The sequence below is a fragment of the Myxine glutinosa genome, chromosome 7, assembly GCF_964187855.1.
Source record: "Myxine glutinosa chromosome 7, kmMyxGlut1.1, whole genome shotgun sequence".
Lineage (NCBI taxonomy): Eukaryota > Metazoa > Chordata > Myxini > Myxiniformes > Myxinidae > Myxine > Myxine glutinosa.
In genome coordinates, this window is record NC_136267.1 from 38,817,887 (window position 1) to 38,844,731 (window position 26,845).

The window sequence follows — 26,845 nt, forward strand, 5'->3', positions numbered from 1 at the left end:
ATTCTTTGATGTGTAAGCACCAGTAACTTACCTCGCTGGTGATTCTTTGTTTGATAAGGGGGCATAAGGCAACCCTTAGCAGTTATCACTGCTGATGACACTAATCCATAATTATCACCAAGCAAGAAAAATACTTGATAATGTATTGCATTTGGTGGTGGTTGCCAGACTTGGGGTATTACTCTTGTTTTTGAACAAGAGTACTCTGCTGTACATTCCTATAACTTACTTGAAATCTCAAGTGCTATGGAAGGCATGTACAAAGTGTGTCAATCCTTAGACAAGTCAGAAAATATCATCCTGCAAGGCTTAAGGCTGAACTCTCCAACCAGTTCCTTCTTCAAATTGTGGTGGCGCTTTGTCAAGTCCTTCTCTGGTGTAGGTTCCTGCTCCGGCCCTTCGCTCACTGCAGACTCTGCTTGAGAAGAGGCAAAATGTCTCAACATTGTATTTACCTCCAAACCTTGTTTACCCAACCCAGCCCACTTTTTCCACCAAAATCCAGGTTTTTTTGCCACCAGTCCTCCGATAATGGCCACAACAGGCATTTGAAAGGAATCGACATATCGGCGCACTAGCTTGGGTGGAATATAATATCCAGTTGTTATTGGAAAAGTCAACAATCAACACTGTAACATATTGTAACGGATGTCACCTCCTGATAACTTGAAGTTCGTGTGTCTTCAAAGACCACTAAAGGCTGTCTGTGCCACTCTTCTCAGGCCTGCTCCCCACACCCAGCATGGCATTAATGTTTCCGGTGAGATGATTGTCAAGGATAGAGTATTGTGTTGTAATATACTTAGTCCGTGGGCTGAGTAGGGTTTACATGCACCCCCCCCCCCCCCCCCCCCCCACAACTTAACTTCCCAGGTATGTCCATGTACCCCCCACCCTAGGGGTTAGGAAAAACCATGTTAACAGAAAAAAAACTCATTCCCAAGGTACCTCCCACGCATATTTTGATGTTACCCCCCCTGTGTCGGTGATTTCCGAAAATTAGGGGTAGGCGAAATTCAAATGGCCATAACTTTCTACCTAGTCATCCTATGGTTGCATATGACCCCTCAAAATGTTTGTCCTGGGACACTCTTTACAATGATATGTGTTGTATGCAAATGAGGTCACCAGAGGTCAAACTATGACGTAATTTGGGGGTTTCCCAAAATCCATGACCTTGAAAGTTAAAATGACCTGAGGTAGGCAAGAAATTGGTAAAGGAATGTTTTATTATGCCTTTTTGATAGTACATATATCAACAGTTTATGGAAAAAACAGCTTCGAAAAATTCCAAGTATTGACTGGTTGGCAGTCGTTTGAATTTAGAGGACGAATTCGAAAAATGACCAAAATTTGTTCTTTCAACCTCCAAAGCATCAATACTTGGTTTTGATGACAAAGATTTGCTAAATGGGTTCAAAGGTGGTATCATAACATAATATTCCAAAACTGGCTATAATCTGACATTCAAGGTCAGATTATCAAGGTCAAAGGTCAACTGGGTGCATAATTTTCTTTCAAGGAAAGTCATTTGCCAGTTCGCAATAATCACAAAACCAACCAAAAAAATTATTAGTTATTTAAGAAATTATGTCACCATTCAGATCCAAGTTACACCATTCCCCGAGTGAATTCTATGCCCCAAATAAAAGCTAATCTGTAAGATGTGACATTGATTGTGGTTCAACCAACTTCACTTCAGTTTAATGACAGAACTTAATCATCGTCGCTCTCACTTCCGCTCTTCACTTGAAGATGACATTTCATCTTCATTTCATGAAGATGACCTTGGTCATTGTCATCATCTCCATCCTCCTCCTCATCATCACTGTTCTCACTCTCCAGTTTCTGTTCAAGGATATCCACCAGTTTGGTTGGCAAAATGTCATGATCTGTCCATTTTGGCTGCAGGGTCCCACTTTTGTCTACCCATCCATGTCCATGAATTGGATTCGGCATATCAGGATTTGGGATGTGAGCTCGCCTCCATATGGCAACTTGATAATTCGCATGTTCGGCATGCTGTTGCAGACAGCTTTTGCATGGGGGCAAGGAACCCATGTCGAACGACTTCTTGGGATCCAGGGTGCCTCCAGTGGCACACTTAGCCTGTATAGTAGGGGAGCTCCCAATAGAGTTCGTGACCATTTTCCCGTGATCAAGGTTTGAAGGTTGATTTTGAAAGATAAAAATATATATAAAAAAATAAGCTTGGGTATCTTTTTTTAAAATGCGGGCTAACTCGGCCAGAGGACAAAATCCAAGATGTCCGCCAAAACCGCGAAATCGGGCATATTTCCGCCTACGTGAATGCTACATATACATATTGGGTGTCCATATGTGGGTTTTTCTGGGCCCAGATCTTGCATCTTACATCAGTCAAGTGATATTGTGACTTAAAATGATATTAAATGATTAATGTTGACCAAAATCCAAGATGGCCGCTGCAAAAAACCATGTATTGTATATGTTCATAATTGTGCATACCATAGATTCATCGCTGGCGTCTAAATACAGTTTTACATGACTAGTGTTTTCATTTATAACCTTACTGTTACTATGAATGACTTTTTGAGCAGGCAACGAACCAAGATGGCTGCCTTATCTACAAGATGGTTTGATTAAGTTTCACAGGTATTTGTTCACAGGTAGTTGTTAGTATTAATTTCCAGGGAGTACCAGGGTGGACAATGGATCAAGGCATTAGTTAAGTATATTCAACCCCCAAATTATGTCATAGTTTGACCTCTGGTGACCTCATTAGTGACCTCATTTGCATACAACACATCATTGTAAAGAGTGTCCCAGGACAAACATTTTGAGGGGTCATATGCAACCATAGGATGACTAGGTAAAAAGGTATGGCCATTTGAATTTCGCCTACCCCTAATTTTCGGAAATCACCGACACAGGGGGGTAACATCAAAATATGCGTGGGAGGTACCTTGGGAATGAGTTTTTTTTTCTGTTAACATGGTTTTCCCTAACCCCTAGGGTGGGGGGTACATGGACATACCCGGGAAGTTAAGTTGTGGGGGGGGGAGGGGTGCATGTAAACCCTACTCAGCCCACAGACTAACTTCACGGATATTAATTGGCCGAGCGGACCAACATTGTGTGCTGCTGCCTGCGATCTGCAAACCAATCTAAATCTGGTAAATGAACCACTCGATTGTCTTATGCTGCCATCAAAACAGAATTCAGAACACAAAATATTGCTGAACATGGTTTTACTAATCAATGCACATATTTCAAGGTGTTTCACAAGCAAGTATTTACAAAACGCGTATACATTCCCACTTCCTCCCTACTTATCCCTTGAACACTTGTGCCATCGGATGCCTTGTACTATCCACTTATCACTACCATAAACGTTGGTGTGAATCATGCATCCAACATGGAAGGGAGAAATTGGCAAGTAGAGGATGGAGAGAGAGAGAGAAAGGTGGGCATGTGACAAGCCCCTACAAATCTTCAACGAGCACGGTTGAGCTAGCACCGGGTTTTGGCAGGACTGCTCATCATGGATGGGGTCAAGGGGTCTGACGATGAAGCCAGATAACGGGAGTGCAGCAAACGGAACGGAACGGAACGGAAAGCAAGGCAGAAGGTGAATGTTGCAAGAATAAATGAAAGTGCAAGGAGTGCAATAATGAGAGATTAATGCCGAAGGGAACAGAAGTGATAGGGCAAATGATGCTGGGTGGGCAAGAGCCTGCTCTCGACTCAAGCCGACAGGATAGCCGACTCGAGACCCTCTTGTCTTCCACTTCGGACTGTGTGTGCTCCTGTTTTTACCCCCTGCTCAACCTCCCCCCTCGCAGACCCTACTCCTCTCATTGGTGGAATCTCAGCCAGGGGACCCTCTTCTCCACCCGTGATTGGTGCATTCCCCACTCTTCTGCCCAGCGACAACCTGGGATTGGTCGCCATGGGTTGGGGTGTGGAGCACTGCCGGGAAATGCTTTGGAGTTCTGTTACCTTCAATGATGATCAATGCGCCACCTGGTGCAGACTTCTTGGCACAAAGCTCGTTGAGGGAGAAGGGCAATGCATTATGTGCTGAGTGCATGGAGAAAGCACTGAGAAGCCCGTTTTATGCGTTGTGTGGTGTAAGAAATGGATGCAAAATATTTGCTTTACTAAACAAAATGGAAAATGCATGTGCACAGGATGCTTCACTAAACAAAATGCGATGAAATAATTGGAGAGTTGTAATTGATCTGCCACTCGGTTTGGAACAGTCCCGTCTGGTTCACAGCCTTGCTGGCATTGCTTTTGGAATGCTGACTTTCACTGGACAGTCGAACCATAGCTTGAAGTCTGATGCGAGTCGATCCCTCTTCAGGGGGTTGCCGGCAAATATGGGCACCAGCATTCATTCCTTTCCTGCCGTCATTTCGCACAGAGACTTGCCATGGTGGACACACTCGAGAGAATCCCTGATAGTCGGCCTTCAATGACCATGTTTTTCTTCCCCGAAAACGAATTGTTGGTTCTTCTGGCTGCAACACTGAAACCCCCAGCTCGGCTGTTTGCATACCAGTTCTCGCACTTTCTTCTCTCACTGTACACGCAAAGAGTGCCCTCTTCCTCTCTTGCTCCATCCCTCACAGCACAACATCTCTACTCCACTACTCAGCAAAGATGAGGCATTTGCAGCACACTTGGGACAGTACAAATGCACAAGGTCACTTTGTAACTTACGGAGAAGGAAAAAAGTATTGGAATGTCATTTGTAACAGTACCACTGTGGATGTCACTTCCTTCTTCCCATTGTGCTTTCTTCACACTGCAGAAGGTAGAAAAATTATGTTTAGCCTCCACACTTGTTTGGCGATGGGTTGAAATGGAATCAGTGCCCATGTTCTCAAATCCTTCTCTGTTGCCCTTGCTTCTCAGTGCTCTTCAGTGTGTCCCTTATACTCATCCTCCCTCCCTCCCCGCCAAAAGATTGAAGAGTTGCAAGCCCTTTACTAGAGTAGCTCATACCTATATCATGACAGACAATAGCCTGAGCAAACATACATGGCAGACATATATTTTGTCATTGCTTCATTTGTCTATGTTAAGTTCATGGAATGTGTAACTTTGACAGAAATTTTTACAAGGATATTCTACGTGAAAACAAATATCATTGACACTTTGGTTTTGATTTTCATTTCCTTTGATGCATTTTGCTTTGCAGGACGCTAGTGGTAAGGCCAATGATAAGAGAAGTACTGATAAGTCCAAACCAAAAGACAACAAGTCGGAGGTGCTGTCTTTTGACAAAATAAGACAGGAACGTGATCGGGAGAAGCTGCGAGCAATGGAGCGCAGGATGCGAGATGATGAGAGACGCAAGTAAATGCCCTTTTTATTTATTCTTTGTCTATTTGCCCTGCACTTTTGGCAACCATGTGGGAAGTGCTTGTTGATATCTTCTGTTATTTGGAGAGGAGCTATTTTTGTTTTAAGTTTGTGTGAATCATTCTGCATATGAGAACGAAGCCACACGATTTACATCAGAACGACGAATATAGAAGCCACGAGTCCCCAGCGTACCTTGATTGCACTTTGCACTATTTCAGGGAGCATGAGCGTCGGGAGCGCCGCGATCGGGAGCGTTTACGCATTCTGCATGAGCGTGAGGAACGAGAGCGTGTGCAGCGGGAACGAACGCGTCTACAAGTGGAGCGTGTACAACTTGAGAAGGAGAGACTTGAATGTGAACGCATCGAAAGGGAGCGGATGCGGATTGAGCAGGTACCGCCTTATATTATACACTTATACTCGGTTTGACACCGCTGTTGCAATTTCATTTGCCTAGTTATGAGCGCAAGTTTAAATGGATAGTTCAGTATTGGTGCTTCAAGGTTCAAATTCCTTTGTTGTGCACAGGAGCGACGACGTGAACAGGAACGCATTGTACGTGAGCGTGAAGAGCTTCGACGTCAACAGGAACAGTTGCGCATTGAGCAGGAACGTCATGCTGCTCTCAAACGCCCATTTGAAGTAGACTCAAGGTATGTTGATTTTGCAACCTTTTCTGGTGCAGTTTGATATCAACTGAAAACTTTTAATTTATTGTTGATAGTCAGGTGGCTTACCACCATAAAATGATGAAATTGTGGTTACAAGTGACAAAAATGCCAATTTCTTTTTTGAGTAGCCATGGATATATTAATGAAAAAAATCCCATGCTCCAAAAAATCAGTCTATTTAAGGGTGTAAAATCCAAGATTGCTTCCGTGGACTCGTCAAAATCCATAAATAGTCATATTTTCCGTACTAAACCAGATTGAAACATGAATAAAATGTATTTTTATATGTTTTCAGATGCATTGAATTTCAGGAATCCATTTAAACCATTATTTGCTTGAAATAATTTCAAGAAAAAAAGATGGCGGCCATGCTGTGCCCAAAATGACCGCCATCAAACCTAAAATCTGAATTCTTGCACGTTTGTTAATTTATAAGTGAATGTTTTCGGGTATTAGGAATAACTGACGGTTCTTTCAAAAGTACAAATGTGTGAAGATGATGAGCAAAAAGTCCCAAAATATCCTAAAAGCTTGTTATCACGATTAAAAGCCCCTTTCTCGGTGTATGTGGAATTACTTGTGTTGTGTGAATTAATCTTTTTGTCAAGCTTTTTTGTTAGAGCAGAACTGGATTTGGGGATCCATTCCTCGATGACTGTTCAGAACTTCTTGTCGTGCATACACGAGAATGTGCTGATCAACAAGTGGTTTCCACTGTTCGCAATCGTGGTTTATCCCAATACGAGAAGTTTCAGAAGGATGTTCTGCAGGACAGAACAAAGTTAATTCTGTAACAAAGGACAGAACAAAGTTAAGTTAAGTTAATTCTTGGTCTTTGTTTCCGCTTCCGGTCCGGGGAGGACGCTGGCGTCGCTTGCTCGCCGCTTCTCCGACTGGGCCATTGTCTTTAGCTTGCTTCTCTGGTGGTCGTGGCGGATTTTTGGCCATTGAGTCTGCCCTCTGCATGGTCCCGGCTCTGCTCCTAGCTTCGCCTGCCCAGCTCCTTCGCTGTTTCCTCGGGCCCGCTCCCGTGGATTGTGGCCATTGTTTGCAGCGGTGGTGGTGGCGGTTTGCCGCCGTGATCTTGATTAGCGGCGGCGGTCGTTTGCCGCTGCATTTGCCGCTTTGCCTCCTCAACCTTGGCCTCGTGCTCGTCTCTTCGCTCCTGTCTGCCCTCTGTTCGGTCCCGGCTCTACTCCTGGCTTCACCTGCCCGGCTCCTTCGCTGTTTCCTCGGGCCCGCTCCCGTGGGTTGTGGCCATTGTTTCGCCTCCTCAACCTTGGCCTCGTGCTCGTCTCTCCGCTCCTGCCTGGCATGGCTCTGCGGTACTCCGCCGCAAGGCTTCTTCTGCTTAATACCCGCTCCACCCCATCATGCATCTCTGCAATCAAATCCAATGGACTCCTGCGACGACCCAGGTACATTCACCGTGGCTCAGGTCATAAGTTTGTTCATTTACAATCAGGTCACTCCATCCCCGTCCTCTGGTCGGCTCAGCGCACTCCCACTCATCGTCCCAGCGCACCTGGTCGCAGCAACGCACACAATCGCACCTCCTGTCTGCGAACCCTGGCCAAATCACCTGAGTTCATCCCCGCTGTACAAAACAACATCAAGCTCACCCTGTTCAATACCCGGTCCCTCAACAACAAATCCCTCATCCTCAACGACTACATCCTGGAAAATAAAATGGACTTTCTCTGTCTCACTGAAACCTGGCAACAACCTCTGGACTACTTCGCACAACCTCACCACACCCAATGGATATTCCTACATCAATAAACCACGCTCGGAGGGCCGAGGTGGTGGAATTGCCGTTATTCACCGACAAGACATCAGGACCAGCCTCATCTCCATCGCATCTGCTCCATCATTTGAACACCTGGCTTTTAAACTCTGGTCACACACAGTCAGTCATGGCTGTTGTCTACCGCCCTCCCAAACCACACCCATCAATCCTGTCTGACTTCTCCTACTTTCTGACCCAGCTATGTTCCCTCTCCCCCTCAATCCTCCTCCTTGGTGATTTCAATATCCACATGGACTCCACTGACTCCACGATTACCACTGACTTCACTGATTTACTCACCTGCTTTAACCTCACTCAACATGTCAACTTTCCTACCCATAACCGTGGTCACATTTTGGACCATGTCTGCTCTACTGGATTAATCTTGCACCATCTCTCTGGCTCCGACCTCACCCTCTCTGACCACTTAGCCATCACTATGACCATTAACATCCCCGCCCCAACACCAAGGCATTATCGCACTATCAACTTCCGTAAGCTAAACGCTCTTTCACCTACCTCATTCTCATCCACCCTCTCTGAAAAAATGTCCACTTCTCCCTTCGTTGACCTCCACAACCCTTCTGATCTCACTGACTACTACAACCACACTCTCTCCTCCTGCCTTGACCAACTTGCGCCTATAAAAACCAAAACAGTTTCTTTCACCCATTCTGCTCCCTGGTTTACCCCTGAACTCCGCCTGATGAAAACTCGTGCTCGCCAACTTGAAAGACTCCGCAATAAAACAGGTCTCACAATTCACTCCCAAGCCTACAAGGACCACCGACAACACTACAAAGCCCGCTCCGCCTACTACTCTCAAATTATCCACTCTGGCTCCGGAAACCCAAAAGCACTCTTCTCTACAATAAACAAACTCCTCAGCCCCCTGAACACCACCACCCAGTCATTCACAGTAGACAACAGCATCTCCTTCCTTTCATTCTTCCAACACAAAGTTGAAAACATCTACAACAGCTTGACCACCACCGCACCCGCTCCCCCTCAAACCACCTGCCCCCCCTTATCCTGCCATCCCCTGTCTCAATTCTCCCCAATCTCCCCGACTGACCTCTCTGAACTCCTCATAGGAATGAAAACTTCCACCTACACTCTTGACCCCATCCCCTCCAGCTTTGTCAAGGCCTCCCTTCCTGCTCTCTCTCCACTTATCATTGCAACAATAAACTCCTCCCTGTCTACAGGCATCGTCCCACCATCCCTCAAAATTGCTGCTGTTACCCCCATTCTGAAAAAACCTGGACTAAACCCTGACACCCTAAACAACTTCAGACCCATCTCCAACCTACCCCTTCTGTCGAAAATTTTGGAACGCGCTGTAGCCGCTCAACTCAAACATCACCTCTCTGCAAATAACCTGTATGAAACATTCCAATCCGGATTCCGCGCCAACCACAGTACTGAAACTGCTCTCCTCAAAATCACCAACGACCTTCTCCTCTCCTCTGACGCTGGCAACTTCAACATTCTCATCCTCCTCGACCTCAGCGCCGCCTTTGACACAATCGATCACACCATCCTCCTCACCCGACTTGAAACCACCTTTGACGTTTCTGGCACTGCCCTCTCTTGGATTAAATCATACCTCTCTGACAGATGCCAGTTCATCTCAATCAATAACTGCAAATCCCCCACTGCTCCCCTCCCCCAAGGTGTCCCCCAAGGTTCAGTTCTTTGCCCCCTCCTCTTCATCCTTTACCTGTCCCCCCTCGGTCACTTAATCCGCCGTCATGCTCTCCAATTCCACTGCTTCGCCGATGACATCCAGCTTTTCATCTCCACCAAGTCCATCTCCACCGCCACCCACTCTATCCTGACAAACTGCATCACTGAAATAAAATCCTGGCTTCAAATTAACTTCCTCAAACTTAACTATGATAAATCTGAAATAATCGTCATTGGCCCAAAAACGCTCATAAAATCCACCAGTAACTTTGCCCTCAACATCGATGGTATCCCAGTATCCACCTCCCCTCACATCCGGAATCTTGGCATCATCTTTGACCAAACCCTCTCCTTCGACAAATACACTAAACAGATCACAAAGACAGCCCTCTTTCACCTGAAAAACATCGCCCGTCTCCGTCCATCCCTCTCCTCCATGGCTGCAGAAACAGTCATCCACGCCTTCATCACCTCCCGTCTGGACTACTGCAATAGCCTCCTCTATGGTTCACCCTCAACAATCACCAATAAACTCCAATACATTCAGAACTCCGCTGCCCGTCTACTCACCCATTCCCGGACCCGTGACCACATCACCCCCGTCCTTTACAAGCTTCACTGGCTCCCCATCTCCCAGAGAATCCAGTACAAAATCCTCCTCTTGACCTGCAAAGCCCTCCATAACCTGGCCCCATCCTACCTGGCTGACCTCCTCTCCAGACACACTCCCACCCGCAACCTCCGCTCTGCTGGTACCAACCTCCTGACCCCCCCCCCCCCCCCCCCATCTGGACCAAATTCAGATCCTGGGGGGACAGGGCCTTCTCCATCGCTGCTCCCACCCTCTGGAACTCACTACGTCACACCATCAGAGACTCCTCCTCACTCACCACATTCAAAACATCACTCAAGACCCCCCTGTTCAACACTGCATTCAACATTTAACCCACAGCATTTAATCCCTGACTATCTCTTCTCCTTCTCCCTCCTTTTTGCTTTGAATATTTCCCTATTGATTCTTGTTTTTTTTGCAATTGTTTTTATGTTTTGCTATGCATTATGTTTTGCACTATGTCAAAGCGTCTTTGGGTTCCCTGAAAAGCGCTATATAAAATAAATGCATTATTATTATTATTAATTCATGACTTGATTAAACGAAGCAACTTGCCATTGCTCAAGATACCCAAGCCCAAGATCAACCCCAAAGCAAAGCAGCTTGCATCTGCCCGGAATGATGGAAACCTTTTTGGTCGTCTCTACATCACTAACCAGCAAAGAAGTGGTGATCTGGACTTGTTCTTCTCTCAGGAGAATAAGACATATACCTCTAGTCTATCTGACTATGGTAAACTTTGGACAGGCACTAAATCAGACCTCGTGAGAAGTTTCAATACAAGTGGGCGGAATTAAATTCCTGACATGTTTGATTGCAAAATCTTTGGGGCACACTAGTGTTAGTGCACACTACCTATTGCCACTTCCACTACTTGAATGTGAGCTACAACAAGTTACTGACAGATTAGATGTCGTTTGGGACCCGATATGTGCCACACAGTATCAAAACATCAACAAGGGCTAAAAGAGGCAGTGACATTTGCCTAAACGTCAGCCAACAAACAAAGATGCCATCAAAATGGAAAGACAACCTGCTTGATTCTACAAACAAATCGGAGGAACTATTTGCCAATCTGACACAGACGGTGTAAAATCTACAATTACCAAAGGCTGAATCCATTTGCATCACAAAGGTGTTGAAGTCCTCTCAAAAACAACTGGCCAGAAAAGGTCAGATTGCCCACACGAGGCAGAACATAACAATAATTGTAGTCCACATCGTGTATGCATGTAAAGGGGCTAAGAAAATCCTGGTAAGCACTGTCGATACTGATATTATTCTGATGATGGGCCAATTCTTTGATCTGCGACGGCTTTGGCCTGGAATTGACTTGGGTAGCATTTGGTGTTGGCAAGGACTATTGTCTGTACAGTATCAATTCAATTTGTGCCACCATGAGGAAAAGGACATCACAGGCACTTCCTATATTACATACATTTACAGGTTGTGATACCACATCTACCTTCAGGAAAGGGGAAAAAGATTGCATGGCAAGTATGAAAGAGCTACCATTTGGTTACAGATGCCTTTATGCTCATATGAAATCACCCATTTGAGGAAGTTGAAGCATATTCTGAGCACTTCAATCATCTGGAGCGTTTGACAATCGTCATTTATGACAAAACCAGCACTGATGACAATATGAATGATGCAAAAGGGTGAAATTTGACAAAAAGGTGAAATTTGACGTTTGTGATTGATTCTGGTTTGAATGTAATTGCTTTTCCATTATAATTTGCCCTCATTTCAAACATGTTCATGTTTCTTTTTCTTTTGAGCAGTGCCGGGTACTCTAGCAATAAACACTTGTATACTTTACTCGGCGTACAGATACAACTTCGTGTGGAGGTGTGGGGGACCGGGAGAGGGGTGTAAATTCTCTATGTAAATGTGTACCATGTATCGCCACCTGGTGATGGTGGCAGAGGGTATTACATTCTTCTTTTTTACTTGGGCAACACAGAGGTTAAAGCACTTTTTGCACAGGTAAATTTTTCCTACTTTCCTTTCCCCCCCTTCCCCAAAACGGTGGGGCCTGTTAAAGCCCCTCCCCTCCTCTCCCCCCCAGGTACTCCTGCTCGTGTGTTTATATGTATATTTTATTCATGTTTTTATCTGGTTTAGTCCCAAAAATATAATTTATGGATTTTGCAGTCCATGGTGGCCATCTTGGAGTTTCACCCTTAAAATGAAGTTTTTTGGTTTTTTTTGTTGTTGTTTCCCCCCCCCATCTATTGCAGTCCATGGCCTCTCGTGAAAAAATGTTAGTGCTTTTGTCACTTGTAATGATGTTTTAACTCAGCCACCTAATGATAATGTATAATGAGCTGTACACTGAAAAGTCGAAACAGGCTAAATAAACTACATGGTATCTGCAGTTATTTTAATGTTAATTGTTTTGTGTCATTACTGATTATATTGTCTGTACCTTGCAGGCGAGATGATGGACATTGGGGAGATGCAAAACGGTTGGCGTTGGATAGTGATGTGTCAGGAGCCATGTTTGTACGTGGCGCAGATGTCGTGCGCAGTGATGCCCGCGGTGGAGAGACGAACAGATTCCATGACTATGATCATCGGGAACGTGCTCGCTTCACGGACGGGCATGGCTTGACCGTTCCAGGCATAGAGAGGTTTGTCACTTGTTTCTCATGGTGAAAAAATTGCATCAGGTTTATTTGCAATGTCTTGCTTTTGATGAAGTATCATATTCTCTTGATGCACATTTCAATATCATGCAGAATTTTGACCAGTTGCTCTTGACAAGTCGCTTCACCTGTATTATTAGTTTTATTTAATTTTTGCCATCCACCTGCTCATGCTTCAAAATTTGGCTTGCTGTCCATGGAGGCCGTGGGACGAGCTCTCAAACGGCTTGGTTTTCGAATTTCGTTCACTCGGTCCGAGGCACTACAAAATACACAGCTTACAATTATGCTAACAATCAGAATTATAACAATGTAATTTTTCTTTTTGACAAAAGTTGCACATTATGGAGAAATCTACAAACAAACGACAGACTTACTGCGCCAGAAACAGACAGCACTATGTACAAACTGGCAGCGCTTGGTGAGACCCGACACGTATGCGTGTACTGAGTACGGTGTGTATCTGTGCATAAGCACCACACACGTGCGTGCAGGCGCATGCAATCGTATGCGTTGCTGATTTAATGTGTCTCTAAAGATTATTAGTACTCGCAGAACACTGAATCCCGCAGACACAATTGTCTCAGACGAAAGAAGATAAGGGATGGATTTTTGATTGACAGATTTCATAAGTGGATGGATAGATGAATAAAAATATATTCAAACGCATTTGTATTATTTTTAACGCAATATTTAAAATCTTGTTTGGTGCTTTTGATGGAAGTGCATCTTTGTAAAGGGCCATGAAATCATCGACGCTCAACAAAAAAAAAAAAAAAAAATTAGCTGCCAATATTAACTTTCATGTGATTGTTATAGCCTCTTTCTAAACAAATCAAGCATTTCGAAACTAATTTTGTCATATACAGCAGTTCTATTCTGACCTCTGACTCCCAACAAAACATGTACATCCGTGTAATGTCTTCATACTTAAACTTCATTCATCAAACATTTACTCAAATATATTGATCATGCAATCACACACATATTATGTCGTATACCTGTTTTTACCATCACTCCCACCAATCCTATACAAGTAAAAGGTGTATCCCTCACCACATCTCAGTTTCTGCTATATTTGCCTTTGACTGATCTATGCTTTCATGACATCATTCACTTCATCACCAACAACAGACATACCACATTTTTGCACAAATACAAATTCAACCGCTCTCTTCATAGTAATCAGATCAAAAGCAATGAAATGTAGTGAAACTTTTTTTAGGTTGCATGTTTATTGCACGCTTCTTTATTCGTATTCTAAAACAAATGTGAAAAAAATACATGACTCAACAATACTTCATCGATAGTAGGATGACTAGAAGCTACATTGTGCATCTCAAGCCAATACACAGGTGAGTATCTGGCATAATTGACATGGTCATATGCCATGACATCATCGATCGAGGAGTGGAGAGATGTAGTTCCCACTTTCCTTCACGAGATGCCTGCACAAATAGAAGCAGGAGCTGCACCATGTCTACGTAGCTACTCCAGAATCCAAAGGTAGGGTTAACAGAATTGTGGGATACAAACTCATTGAAGGATGCAATCACCAAGGTCGTCTCTGGAGTAGACATGGCAGCTCTGAATGTTGAAGGGAAGGAACTCTGCAATAGATCCAATAAAGCATCGAGAGTCTGTCTCCTCTTCATTCAAAGTGCTGACAAATGCTTGCCATCTCATGCAATGCAATGCCTCAAACATCAGCTTGTGAAATCTCATGCTTCTGTTGCAATGATGTCCACTCATAACGCCATTGATTGAACCTTGAGCTACCACCTCCGACTCAATGGCCAGCTCCCGTACACCTGCACCCCCAAATCGCTTGCCGATGCACGCTAGAAATGCCAAGGTCGTGTGGGAAGCCCCCAATCTGATGATTATTCTGTCTTTATAGATGTTGTTCTTCCACCTTATAATCTGGGCTTTTGCATAAATTGCCTGATCGAACACCACCACCGCAGTCTGCAATTGCAGGGCATTGGCTATTTCAATGCTTCGCAGCATGATGGTCTCCACAGTATCCATATCTGTTGGCGAGGCATCGATCACAGGGAGATAGCCAATTGATTATAACATGGGACTCCCACTTTCCTTGGCAAGGATTGTGTTGAATCCTGTCCAACTCGGCTTGGGATGATCAACTGCTTGTACTTTGCACATGATATGACTCATGTCCAGCTTCCTCCCTTCATCTTGAACTTCCACACTTTCTCCGATCGGTAATTCCTGTCCAAACGAAGACGGACCTCTTCTGGCCACCTTGTAACAAGCGGCTAGCTTCCATGGTCTGGCAGTTGACAAGGGGTTCTCTCTTCATCTTGCGTGTGATCTTGTCTTGAACCCAGCGTTAAGAATGGCATACGCAGCATTCACGTGGGAAGATGTGTGGCCTGTCCTTCTGGGAGAATCCAGTTGTATGAGAACAGAGGAGGCATTTTCGTGGTGGCTCTTCTGCCTTATCATGGTGACTGCGCTCTTCTGCATTAAGAAAAAAAGATGTGTATATATATATATATGTGCCTGTTTGTGTCTGACAACAATCAACAATCAACTGTGTCTGAGTCAACTGATAACCTTAACCGCAAAAATGTCAATTCGCCTTCATCTATGCATCATCACCACGACACCAGATCACATCATAACTTACGGCCCTATCTTTTTAGATCTAGGCCTAAGTTAACATTATTGAGCGACAATACATTTATTTGTGTTGGACCCAACTGTTGGACCTTAAACACATGATCAATCTCCATCACACCCCCAGACTTGGTTCACCATACACTACCAACATGACCAATGATATTGATAGACATACAACATCTACTTTCGGCTCGCCTAATAAATAGTCACGTGAAAAAGTAAGTACACCCATGTAAAGTTTTGACTTTTTCAACATATTTCAACATACAGCTATTTGATCTTCATTTCAACAATATTGATAGATAAAGGTGATATAACATAACAAATATCATGAAACATTTACATTTTGTAGTCCATTGTATAATTTAAATAAACATAAATGCAAATTTCGCATGTGGAAAAAGTAAGTACACCCCTACATTGATCACTACTTCGAATACCTAAAATTAGAATCAGGTGCACCAGCTCAGGTGCAAATGATTAGAACGTCGTTAGAGAGGATCTTAGAGGAACCTGTCTTATTTCAACCTCAGACATTTAGTTTGGTTTGCTCTTTGTTTTTGAAGTGTGCGGCGTCACCATGCCGAGATCAAAAGAGCTCTCTGAGGCCTTCAGAAAGAAGGTTATAGATGCCTACGAGTCTGGGAAGGGATTTAAAAAGATCTCCAAACAATTTGAAATCAATCATTCGACTGTCTGGAAGATCATCGACAAGTGGAGAAGATTCCAAACAACTGCCAACTTGTTCAGGCCAGGCCGCCCCAGCAAGTTTAGCCCGAGAGCAGACCGCAAGATGCTGAAAGAAGTCTCTAAGAACCCCAGAATGTCATCATGGGACCTACAGGTAGCTCTTGCCACTGTTGATGTCAAAGTGCACGAGTCTACCATTAGAAAGAGGCTGCACAAATTTGATCGACATGGGAGGTGTGCCAGGAGGAAACCTTTGCTGTCAAGAAAGAACATCAGGGCAAGACTAAAGTTTGCCAATGAACACCGAGGCAAAGACCAGCACTTCTGGAACAATGTGCTCTGGACAGATGAGTCAAAGGTAGAGCTATTTTGCCACAGTACCAGAAGACACGTTTGGTGAAAACCAAAGACAGCATTTGACCACAAGAACCTGATACCAACTGTAAAGCATGGTGGTGGAAATATTATGGTTTGGGGCAGATTTGCTGCATCAGGGCCTGGGCAGCTCACCATCATATAATCCACTATGAATTCTTCATTTTACCAGAGGATGCTTGAGGATAATGTGAGGCCATCTGTCGGGAAGTTGAAGCTCAACCGAAGGTGGACCTTGCAACATGACAATGACCCTAAACATACCAGTAAACCCACCAAGGAATGGCTGAAAAGAAAGAAATGGAGGGCTCTGGAATGGCCAAGTCAAAACCCGGATCTAAATCCCATCGAGATGTTGTGGGTGGATTTGAAACGAGTAGTGCATTGCTGTGCAACAATTTTTTGTTGAATAAATTATTGCAAAGTCAATTTTTCATTGTTTTTTGTTCAATTAGATCACCTTTATCTATAGATACTGTTTCAATGAAGATCAAATATTGATATGTCCACATATGTTAAAAAGATTTTTAAAAAACATTTCATGGGGTGTACTTACTTTTTCCACATGTGACATTTGCATTTATGTTTATTTAAATTATACAATGGACTACAAAATGTAAATGTTTCATGATATTTGTTATATTATATCACCTTTATCTATCAATATTGTTGAAATGAAGATCAAATAGCTGTATGTTGAAAAAGTCAAAACTTTACATGGGGTGTACCTACTTTTTCACATGACTGTATATGAGCCAGGGGAAGGGCAATAACATTAAGTTTACATGGTTTATGTTAGATCTGAAGCTTGGCTTTATTTTGCAGTATTGCCTTTTGTAGATTCGAGGTCCAGGGGGTGGCATTGACGGGCTCTTCTGTTTTGGGGGAGGGGAGATGAGAAGGAGGAAAAGTTTACTCTTGCAAAGAGTGCTTTAACCTCGGTGTTGCCCAGGGAAAAAAGGAAATTGTAATACCCTCTGCCACCATCACCAGGTGGTGCTCCACTACACGGTTTTTTTTGCCTGAAACACTCCCAGGCACTCACTGATGAACCTCTGAAAGTTTGTTATGAAGATCTGTTCAGCCAGCTCTGAGAAAAATGGCACACATACACCCACGCACGCACGCACGCACGCACGCGCGCGATGGGATTACAGGTGGGCATTGGGAAACAAAAAACGAACTGCACTTGGTAGAGTGCATAATCCTGCCTGCCAGGCTGAACAGTTTACTTTTTCTTGTCCCACTGTTTGGCCAGATGTGCATCCAGGCATTAACTGAAATCCAATCAAGTTGGTGTTGGGACCGAACCAGCTCATCCACCAAATTTTGTCATAACTCGTCCAGTTTTTTGAAATATTACATGATATTGTCGAACCCTGACATTCGCAGGGGGATACGTTCCTGGAAAATGCCGTGAATGTTGAATCTGTGAATGGGGGGGGGGGGGGGCATTGTTTGAATAGTTGGGGGGAGGGGGAAGATTTTAAAAATTAAAACTGCATGGTCCGAGCTCGTGGAAGAGCCATGACACAAAACAAAGAAAACAAATCTGGACACAACATAACAAAGGGAACAGCAGGAGAAAGGGGAAATGCCAACAGCAGTTCATGAGCAACATTTTTGGGACAGGTGGGGGTGGGTTCACAGGTGTAGAAATGATCATTATTTTGGATGGGCGATGGCTTGAGACAGTGGTGGACAGCTGTTTTGAAGACCTGGAGGGAAGAATGAGATTGAATTGAAGAGCATTATGGATGGTGGTCCCACGGGTGGGAAAAAGAGGAATAAATGAGTGGAGGTGAGCAGTGGTTCTGGATTTCGGCAGTTTCACTAGGAGGGGTTTGCTGGTGGGATCGTGTGTGTCCTACAGATACTTGTGGGGGGACAAAGCATGGCGAGGGCAGCGGCAGAGGTTGTAAGTCTTTACAAGGTGCCACCAGGCTTTATAGTAAGGAGACAAGTTTAAAAGCTCATTCTTGAGATTGGACATATGTTGTTTTCTGGCTCTCCAGAGAGTGGACACACTTTTTTTTCTTTTTTTTTTTTGTATACTGAATCGAGGCTCGTGAAAGAGCTAACATTTATTTAACAAACAAATCAACCAGACAAACAAAATATATAAAAAGAGGGAGCGGAAGACAAGATGGGGAGAGAAGGGGAAGCACACAAACATAACATTTGAGAGCAGGGAAATGTGTGGGAGGGGGAGGGGGAGGGCTTGGGGGGAGGAGGCGTGGGAAGGGGGGGGGGGGTGGGGTGGGAGAAGTATAAAACACAAGGACACCAAGGACTTCCAGGACAGAAGTTGGTATTTCAAAAAAGTGGATTGGGGGTGAAATTAGCGGGGGTAGAAAAGTTCATGGTTTTAGATGGGGGAAGAAAAGAGATGGTGGTGAACAGCTGTTTTAAAGACCTGGAGGGTGGAGTGGGATTGCAGAGAGTGAGGGAGTTTGTTCCAGAGGCGGGAGAAAAGAGGAGTGAAGGTGAGCAGAGAGTCTTGATTTTGGCAGTTTAACCATAAGAGGGTTGCAGGCAGATCTTGTGTGACCTGTAGGAATATTTGGGGGACAAATATTTGGGGAACTTGTTGCGAACTTTATGGAATTAACTGAGGTTGTCTTCATTTGGATTTTCATTCCAGGAAGAGAATGCAAGTTGTTTCAAAGCAATTGTTTCACCACATGATTCAGAGTGCCAAGAGCAGGAGGGTGGATGGGTAATGGATCACTTGAATGAGCTGAACAAGAAAATGCAGGGAAAAAGGTATGCTCATTTGCGATCAAGCTCAAATCATTGGAGAGTTCAAATCAAAACTCGATCTGCTGCTGGTACAAGTCCAGAAACAGGATTTTACAGACTTTTCCATACCTGGAAATCTTTCTGGAAAAGACTGAAAAGATCGATTTTGAACTGTCGAAGCTACAGCAATATGTAGATCGACTCAGGAATTTGATGCAAAAATTTGAACAGCGCTTCACTGACTCCAACAGTTTCAACCTGACATTTCAGTTCTTGAAAGATCCGTTTAGTTTCAGTATTTAAAAGTCATCTGAAGAACTTGTAAATTTAATTAGCGTGAACGAGCGAGAATTTGATAAAACATCTCGTTTCTACAGAGCAATGCCGCAAAGCTAACAAATTTCCACATTGCGGAAAAAGTGAGCTCCGCCCACTTTAAGTTCGTCCAGTTTTCATGTTTTGTTTTTTTGTCCCCCGTCGCACCGTGGAGCGAAAGGGGGACTATAGTTTTCCCCTCCGCCCGTGTGTGCGTGCGTAAGCGAAGGAACGAATTCTAATTTGGTGTGTGGGTGCAACCCACGTCAAAATCCAAGATGGCCGCCTTGCGTCTTCCACTTTGTCAACTCGCATCACTTCACCGACGGGGGACCTCGGCGTAACGCTTGTTGACACTTTTTTGGATAACAGTATTTTCCTTAATTTAACACAGTTTTACATAATAATACTATACTGTAATATTTTTCAGGCAAAAAATATAAAAATTTGATAATTTATATTCTGCATCTACTGATATTGTAGCCGCAACACGGAAGAAGTGATAGTAGAGTCAATATACCACGTAACCCCAAAATAATTGCAAAAAAACGTTTTATGACATTTTCTTGTAGTATTTGATGTGGAGAACAACATATCAAAAGTTGGACAATTTCTGCGCACGGGAAAGTCTCCAAAAATGACGTCAAAAATCTGACCAATAACCATAAAAAAATTCAAATTGCAAATCTGATGTTTGAACAAATGTTCTTTTCACCAATGTTTTTCAAATAACAGTACTTTCTGGAATGAATGTCGCATTTGCAATGATGTCACAACGTCATCTATGACGTCATCAGTGACCTAATCAAGGGAACACTAGTATTACTCACTACCGATGTCATAATGTGTAATATCCAACATTTCGGCTTCTCAGATGCCGTCTTGTTCATCATCCTCTTCTGTCACTGGTTCATTTGTCATATTGTCACAATTGCCATCTTGGCAATGCCCACATGCACTGCTGCATTTGAGCCCATGCTTTCTGCAGGTACACCTTAGGGTTTTGCACCCTCCTGAACAGTTGCAGTGTGAAGAAATACAATCTGAAGAAATACATCTGGAGCAGGGCTTTTGTCTGTCATCACTGGAATGAGTTTTCCCCCTTCTACCCTCCATCCCCATTCGGACGGCTCCATTTCATCACTGCGGCCAATCCACTCCATAACCTGGTAATACGCCCGCAGGGAGTGAAATTTACATGCTGAGGATGTTGGGGGCAGTCTTTCAGGCATGACAAAAGCCTTAGCTCTCGCAACTTTCTTGCAGAGCATATTGTACCTGATAGATGCCAGGGAGTCATTCTGATTTGCATTGAACAGTGCCACCATTGCCCTGCAGCCACTGGTTTCCACAGCATCCTGACTTTGCTTTGGTGAGCAGAACACTTTCGAAGAGTCTTTCATTTCCTTTTCTTTCTTGATGATTCTTTGGAACCCCGATTTCTTTCCGATCCCAAATACTCTGGACGTTGTCGCATCCGGTGAACGCATGAATGAACAATAGATCACTACAGACTGCTTCTCCAAGTATCTTCTTAAGGACCTTGATATTATAGACATTTGATTTTACCTTGTCCGAGTGGAAATAGAGTTCAGTGCAGTTTGTTGTCTCAGTGTAGTAGAGCAACAGTAGGAGGGGATCGGTGTCTTCTCCAACGAGTGTGGTAGACTTGAAAGCAGACTTTGTGACGGCTGCTTTTGCGATCTCAACATCGGCATCTCCTTCAGCTTGGATCACCTCGGAGCCCCTCTGTCGCAATCGTTCCATGATGAGCTGGATAATTGCCTGCTTGTTTGCTTCATTTGACAAAAAATCCTCCTTTTTTCCAAACAATGTTGTCGCCCCTGTAATGTTCACCTTGTTCGCATTCTTATTTCTACTTCTACGCTGATGAGCACAGTCTTTTATGCTTGGCCCAGCTCCATAACCATCAAACACTACAGTGGCTTTGGCATAGTGTTTGACTGTGAATGAGGCGTAGTCATCTGCAATTGAACTGTAGGTGCACCCCTCCATCCATTTTAAGCGGTGCAAAAGCGATCCCCCATCTAGAACAACTGCCAGTTCATTCCTTTTGAGTGTCAAAGCTTTGTCAATCTGGCAAATGCAATCTGATTGCAACAATGACTCCCAAGTCATTTTCACCAGTCTCCATCAGCGTGTAAAGTTCCTCTAGTTCCTTTACCTGGTCCTGAAAACCAGGGTCATCCTCCATTATTTTAGCCACAATATGACATGTAAGACACGGATCCACCAGCAGGTGCCCACGAAATGCTCGCTGCACTGCTTTTCCGCTCATCATGTGTACAATGGCATTTTCACCGTATCCAGGATCTCCTTAAGTCCACTGCCATCCATCAAAGTTCCGATTGCTCCCAACAAATTCATGAAAGTACGGAAGCTCCCAAGCAGTAACACCACATTCCTGATTGGGCTATCATCTGGAACAGCATTCACTATCCCAGAAGCCTTCCAAAACAGCGGTTGGTTGAAGGTAATAATGGTTGGCATGTTGTGTTTTGACGCAAGTTTGCATAGGTAATCTAGGGTGGACAGTATACAGGTTTTGTACCCTGGATTCATGTCAATCATTGGGAGAAACTGTACGGACGACTTCCCTGGATGCTCTCACTCCTTGTGTAGTAAATGCATCATGCCTTGCCAACTAGGCGTACTCTTGTTGAAGCGAAAGGACATTTCCCAGAAGATGTCAACTGTGCGGTCACAGGCAGACGAGAAGGGGAGGGGCTGAAATTCAACATTGTGTTTGATCTGCTTTGCATAGCGGTAATCTATAATATCAATCTTTGTCAGTTCGACAAGCTTCAAGTCAGCAATTTTCTGTCTCAAAATGATTTGACTAGCTTGCTTCCCTGGTGTGATGGCAGCTATCATGCCCATCCCATGGAAACAAAACGGGGGCAGATTTGGGCCATTTTTTAATGTCAGAAATTTTTACTTTCCCGTGCTCCATTTCTGTCCAACTTTTAATATGTTGTTCACTATGCCTTAAAGTACAAGAAATAACCATAAAACGCTTTTTTGCAATTTTTTTGGGGTAGGGGTATTTTGGCGCTATATTGACTATACTATGAGCCATGCCCACCTTAAGCTAGTTCGGTTTTCACCAGTTTTTTAACACTTTTATATATTTAAAACCCTTTTCATGAGGATGCAACAGAACAATCGAAATCGGAGAAATGTGATACTTGAGAACAGCTGAAGGGATTTAAATTAAAACAAACATGGCACAAGTATGTATAATAATGTGGGTGGAGGCATGTCGGCCCAAATAGTGGCATCTGAAGTGGATGGAAAATTGAAGCTATAATTCAATTGCAGAGATATATGCACACAAAAAATTTAATTTTGAGCTAATTAAATAATGCAACTATCACAGAACATGACTACATGAGCTGTTTGAGATAAGCAATACAATTCTTCGGCCCCGTCGTAGACTTGCCATTCAGCTAGTTCCCAGAAATTCCAGTGCAACCTAAAGAAAGGTTACCGATGTATTGAAGCCCAACACCTCACACCCAAGACCTCTTGGCAGGGCGGCGGGCCTGCTTGAAAGTCACGAGTTCACTTATTTCACACACTTGTGCACAGACATCAAACCTGGGGGTGTGGGGAGTCTGTATTTTGCATTTTGCATTGAGGAGGGCCACTACCACCAGTACCAAAATCAGTATTTTGCATCCTTTTTACAAAAATAACGTTCTAATGTCGAATTCATCCTTTCTGTATTCGGAAGTGTCTTTCCTCCATCTGCAACTCTTCGTCATGCTCTAGTGCATCCATATCTTTTTGTCCTCATTTCCCCTTCATCCCCACTTACCTGATCACCCCGATGCGCTTTGTTTCGCTTTTCTGTGAGCCTCGATACCTGTCTGGTTATATCACCATCGTGCACGATTTGAAATTGAGAAACAGATTGGTGTATAGTTCTCCATTCGTTTGGGATAATGGGAGAACATTGAAGGTTCGATTTGGGAGAACTGCAGGTTTTGTTGAGCCATTTGCTATTTTTGGTTGTAGCAGAGCGTCGCAGCTTCAATCATTTTGCGAATAGGCTTAGCTCTTCTTCTTTTACCATGATGGGTTGCAGGCGTGTGGAGCAGTATGATCGGAGGGACAGCCGCGCACTCGAGCACTCGATGGGCCGACGCGAAGAGCAGCCCGTCTTCAGCAGTGGCCGCTTTGCAAGCACCTTTGAAAGTCGGGGGTCACGCGACGCTGCCCCTTCAGCCGTGCCACGGCGTGGTGAAGTGAGGGACACACGAGATCGCGATGAACGCCGCATGGACATGGGGCGAGACCGCGTATCAGCCAAGGCACGAGACCCGACACAGCGTACTCATTCTTCTCCTCATGACTCTCCACGGCGAGCCACTGTTCGGGAAGAATGGAAAGGAGAGCGCTCTGTGGTCACTGACCGCAGGGATACGAGGTTAGTGGAAAAGCAGCTGGTCAAGTGGTTATCTTGCTCAGTTCCAAATAATCAAATTGGGTTTCTCTATACGTTGAACCTCTGTGGCCGCTATATCCTTCCTCAGATGTCATGATGAAAACTGCACATATTATTCAAGATGAGGCCTAACTATATTCTGGAACAGAGTAAATAAACACACTGCCTCTTTTGGTTTAGCTTTAGCTTCCTGGTGCTGTGCTGTCTTGATTACCCACCCCGCCCACCACCCCAAACCCTCCATCCTCCCACGTGTCTGTTACGACCCCCAGATCCTACTGCCGAGACGTGCGCTCTAATATTTGTTGTTCTTGGTTTAACGCAAACGATTGTTCAGGATTGGCCTATCCTGGACAATTTTGCAATTTTACCACTTGAAAGTTTAATAACTTGACATCTCGACCTCAAACGTACTTGTTCTTTTTCGTTCTTTTTTCAATCCGTCGTAAAGTGGACTCAGTCATGTTCTTTATCAGCACTTTGAGCATAATAGCCAGTGGGGGGTACTGCCAATGTGAAGAGACTGATGTCTGCCTAACAGGCGAGTAGACATGCTTAATGAGGCAATACATTTGAAGGTATCTGATGAAGGGATCGTAGATAATTCTGCAGTTCTGGTTTGTCTGCCTGTTGTGATTGTATTGAAATTGTTGGTTCTCTTAAATAGTTAGAAATATGTAGGAAGTTAAGCTTGTTTGTGAAATAGTTGTGCAATAATGCAGTTTTAAGCATTTAATGCAGACAAACTTATTCACTGTGGCAGGATGGGCTTAATAACCCTCAGTTAGTCGCAAAGAACTATTCCTGTGATTATTATTATTTTATTTTTTTAAGAATGAGAATGCAATCACCTAGCTGCTTTATTTCTAATCAGTTTGGCAGTATCATTGTGCATCGTACCAAACATAATTTGATCATCCGTTGTGGCGTTTTGTGACAGGGATTCGCGGGACAACGAACGAATGAGGATGGAGCGTGGACGCGAGCCAGACCTTCGTGGCCTACCGGCGAATGCCGGTGTTGGTGGCGGCGGGGGTGGTGGTGTATTTGCGTCACGTGATGCATCCCGCTCGTTACTCGAACGTGCCAGCGGTGGTGGTGGTGGTGGTGGCGGTGGCAGTGGCAGTGTTGGTGGCAGCGGAGGCGTGCCGGTACTTCACGCTACACTTGCTGTATGTGACAAGCTGACAGTTGCCATGATCATGTGCATATCGTTGCTCTGCAATACTTTTATTGTTTTGAGATCTCATAACAGCCTCTCATTTCGATTTATACTTGATTCCGTTAATTCTTGCATAAACGCCATCTGATGTCCGATTGAAGAATGGCTGTACCTGCAAATGACACTATGCGGTACATCTCTCGCGATGGTTTTTAACATGCCGGTGGTTTTTGTGTGCAGCCGTCTCACTTTGGTGTTGAGCGACATTCGCTTCCAGATCGTGGTGCAAGGGAACCGTGGACTGGTGGTAGTGGCCCTCCTCAAACGAACGCCTTTGGGCAAGACTTGCACCGTTCTGCAGGATTCTTATCCCAACAAATGCGGTAAAAAATTACATTTCCAAGAACTTTTTTTTTTTTTTTTTCCCCTTTGGGTGGTTGGTGGGAAATAGTTTGGCCTCACTGCAGTATAACATTACTGACCATTCCAAATTTGTCACTTACATACTGCAGTTTGCTGCATGTCAAATCCCCATTGTGGAAACTGAATTGCAGATTTTGGGGATTGGAAAATCCAACAAGAATATGAAATGTCACTTCATTCTCCAAATATCTTTGTTACAAATCCATGGTCCCTGGTTTTTTTTTCTTTTCTTTTTTTAAAGACGCATTACAAAAGCAATATGGGGAAGGAGGGACAAGACTATAAATATACGGAACAACTGGCGTTCAAAAACTCAAAGGGGAAAAAGTGGGCACATGAGCACAGACACACACGTATGTACACATGCACATACAGTCACGTGAAAAAGTAAGTACACCCCATGTAAAGTTTTGACTTTTTCAACATATTTAAACATACAGCTATTTGATCTTCATTTCAACAATATTGATAGATAAAGGTGATATTATATAACAAATATCATGAAACATTTACATTTTGTAGTCCGGGGAATCCCTGGTGTTGGGCTAGCGGCTAGGGTGCCGGCTTAGGATCCTAGGATCCTGGGTTCGAATCCCGGTCGATCGCTGAATTAACTACCAGGGGGGTTGACTCAGCCTGTCATCCTTCCGAGGTCAGCAAATTGAGTACCAGTTCACTGGTAATTCCCTGCTTGTCGTCTTTCTGTCTTCTACCGACTCCTCTCCGGCCTTGCTCCCCCAGCTCTCTCTGTGCTCTGTCCCCCCAATATTCCTTCAGGTCGCACAAGATCTGCCTGCAACCCTCTTATGGTTAAACTGCCAAAGTCTAGGCTCTCTGCTCACCTTCACTCTTTCATTCCCCTTTTCTCCCGCCTCTGGAACAAACTCCCGCACTCCCTTCAATCCCACTCCTCCCTCCAAGTCTTTAAAACAGCTGTTCACCACCATCTCTTATCGTCCCCCATCGAAAACCTTGATCTTTTCTACCCCCGGTAATTCACCCCAGAGTCCTTGCAGTGTTCATATGTTTTAATCCTCTCCCACCTCCCCCCAAGTCCTCCCGATGTCCCTGCTCTCAAATGTTGTGTTTGTGTCCTTCCCCCTCTTCCCCCTCTCTTTTGTGTCCTTCCCCCTCTCTCCCCATCTTGTTTGCCGCTCCCCTTGTTTTTTGTGTTTTGTGTGTCGGTTTGTCTTTTTGTGTGATTAATGTTAGCTCTTTCACGAGCCTCGATCTTGTATACAAAAAAAAAAAAA

General features: G+C 44.2%; 1 protein-coding gene across 18 annotated transcripts in view; it reads left to right on the forward strand.

Moving 5' to 3' along the window:
• The window catches only part of LOC137431129 (SAFB-like transcription modulator), a 150,176-nt gene that overhangs the window by 117,770 nt on the left and 5,561 nt on the right, over positions 1–26,845 (forward strand). For 10 of the 18 annotated variants that reach the window (XM_068122096.2, XM_078781507.1, XM_078781521.1 and 7 more), the window contains 7 exons: positions 5,189–5,346; positions 5,574–5,748; positions 5,884–6,008; positions 12,556–12,753; positions 23,648–23,989; positions 24,948–25,179; positions 25,410–25,552. In XM_068122096.2, coding sequence (XP_067978197.2) covers positions 5,189–5,346; positions 5,574–5,748; positions 5,884–6,008; positions 12,556–12,753; positions 23,648–23,989; positions 24,948–25,179; positions 25,410–25,552 — 1,373 coding nt within the window. The remainder of the gene's footprint in view (positions 1–5,188; positions 5,347–5,573; positions 5,749–5,883; positions 6,009–12,555; positions 12,754–23,647; positions 23,990–24,947; positions 25,180–25,409; positions 25,553–26,845) is intronic. The other 8 variants (XM_078781511.1, XM_078781510.1, XM_078781522.1 and 5 more) reach the window with 3 other exon arrangements.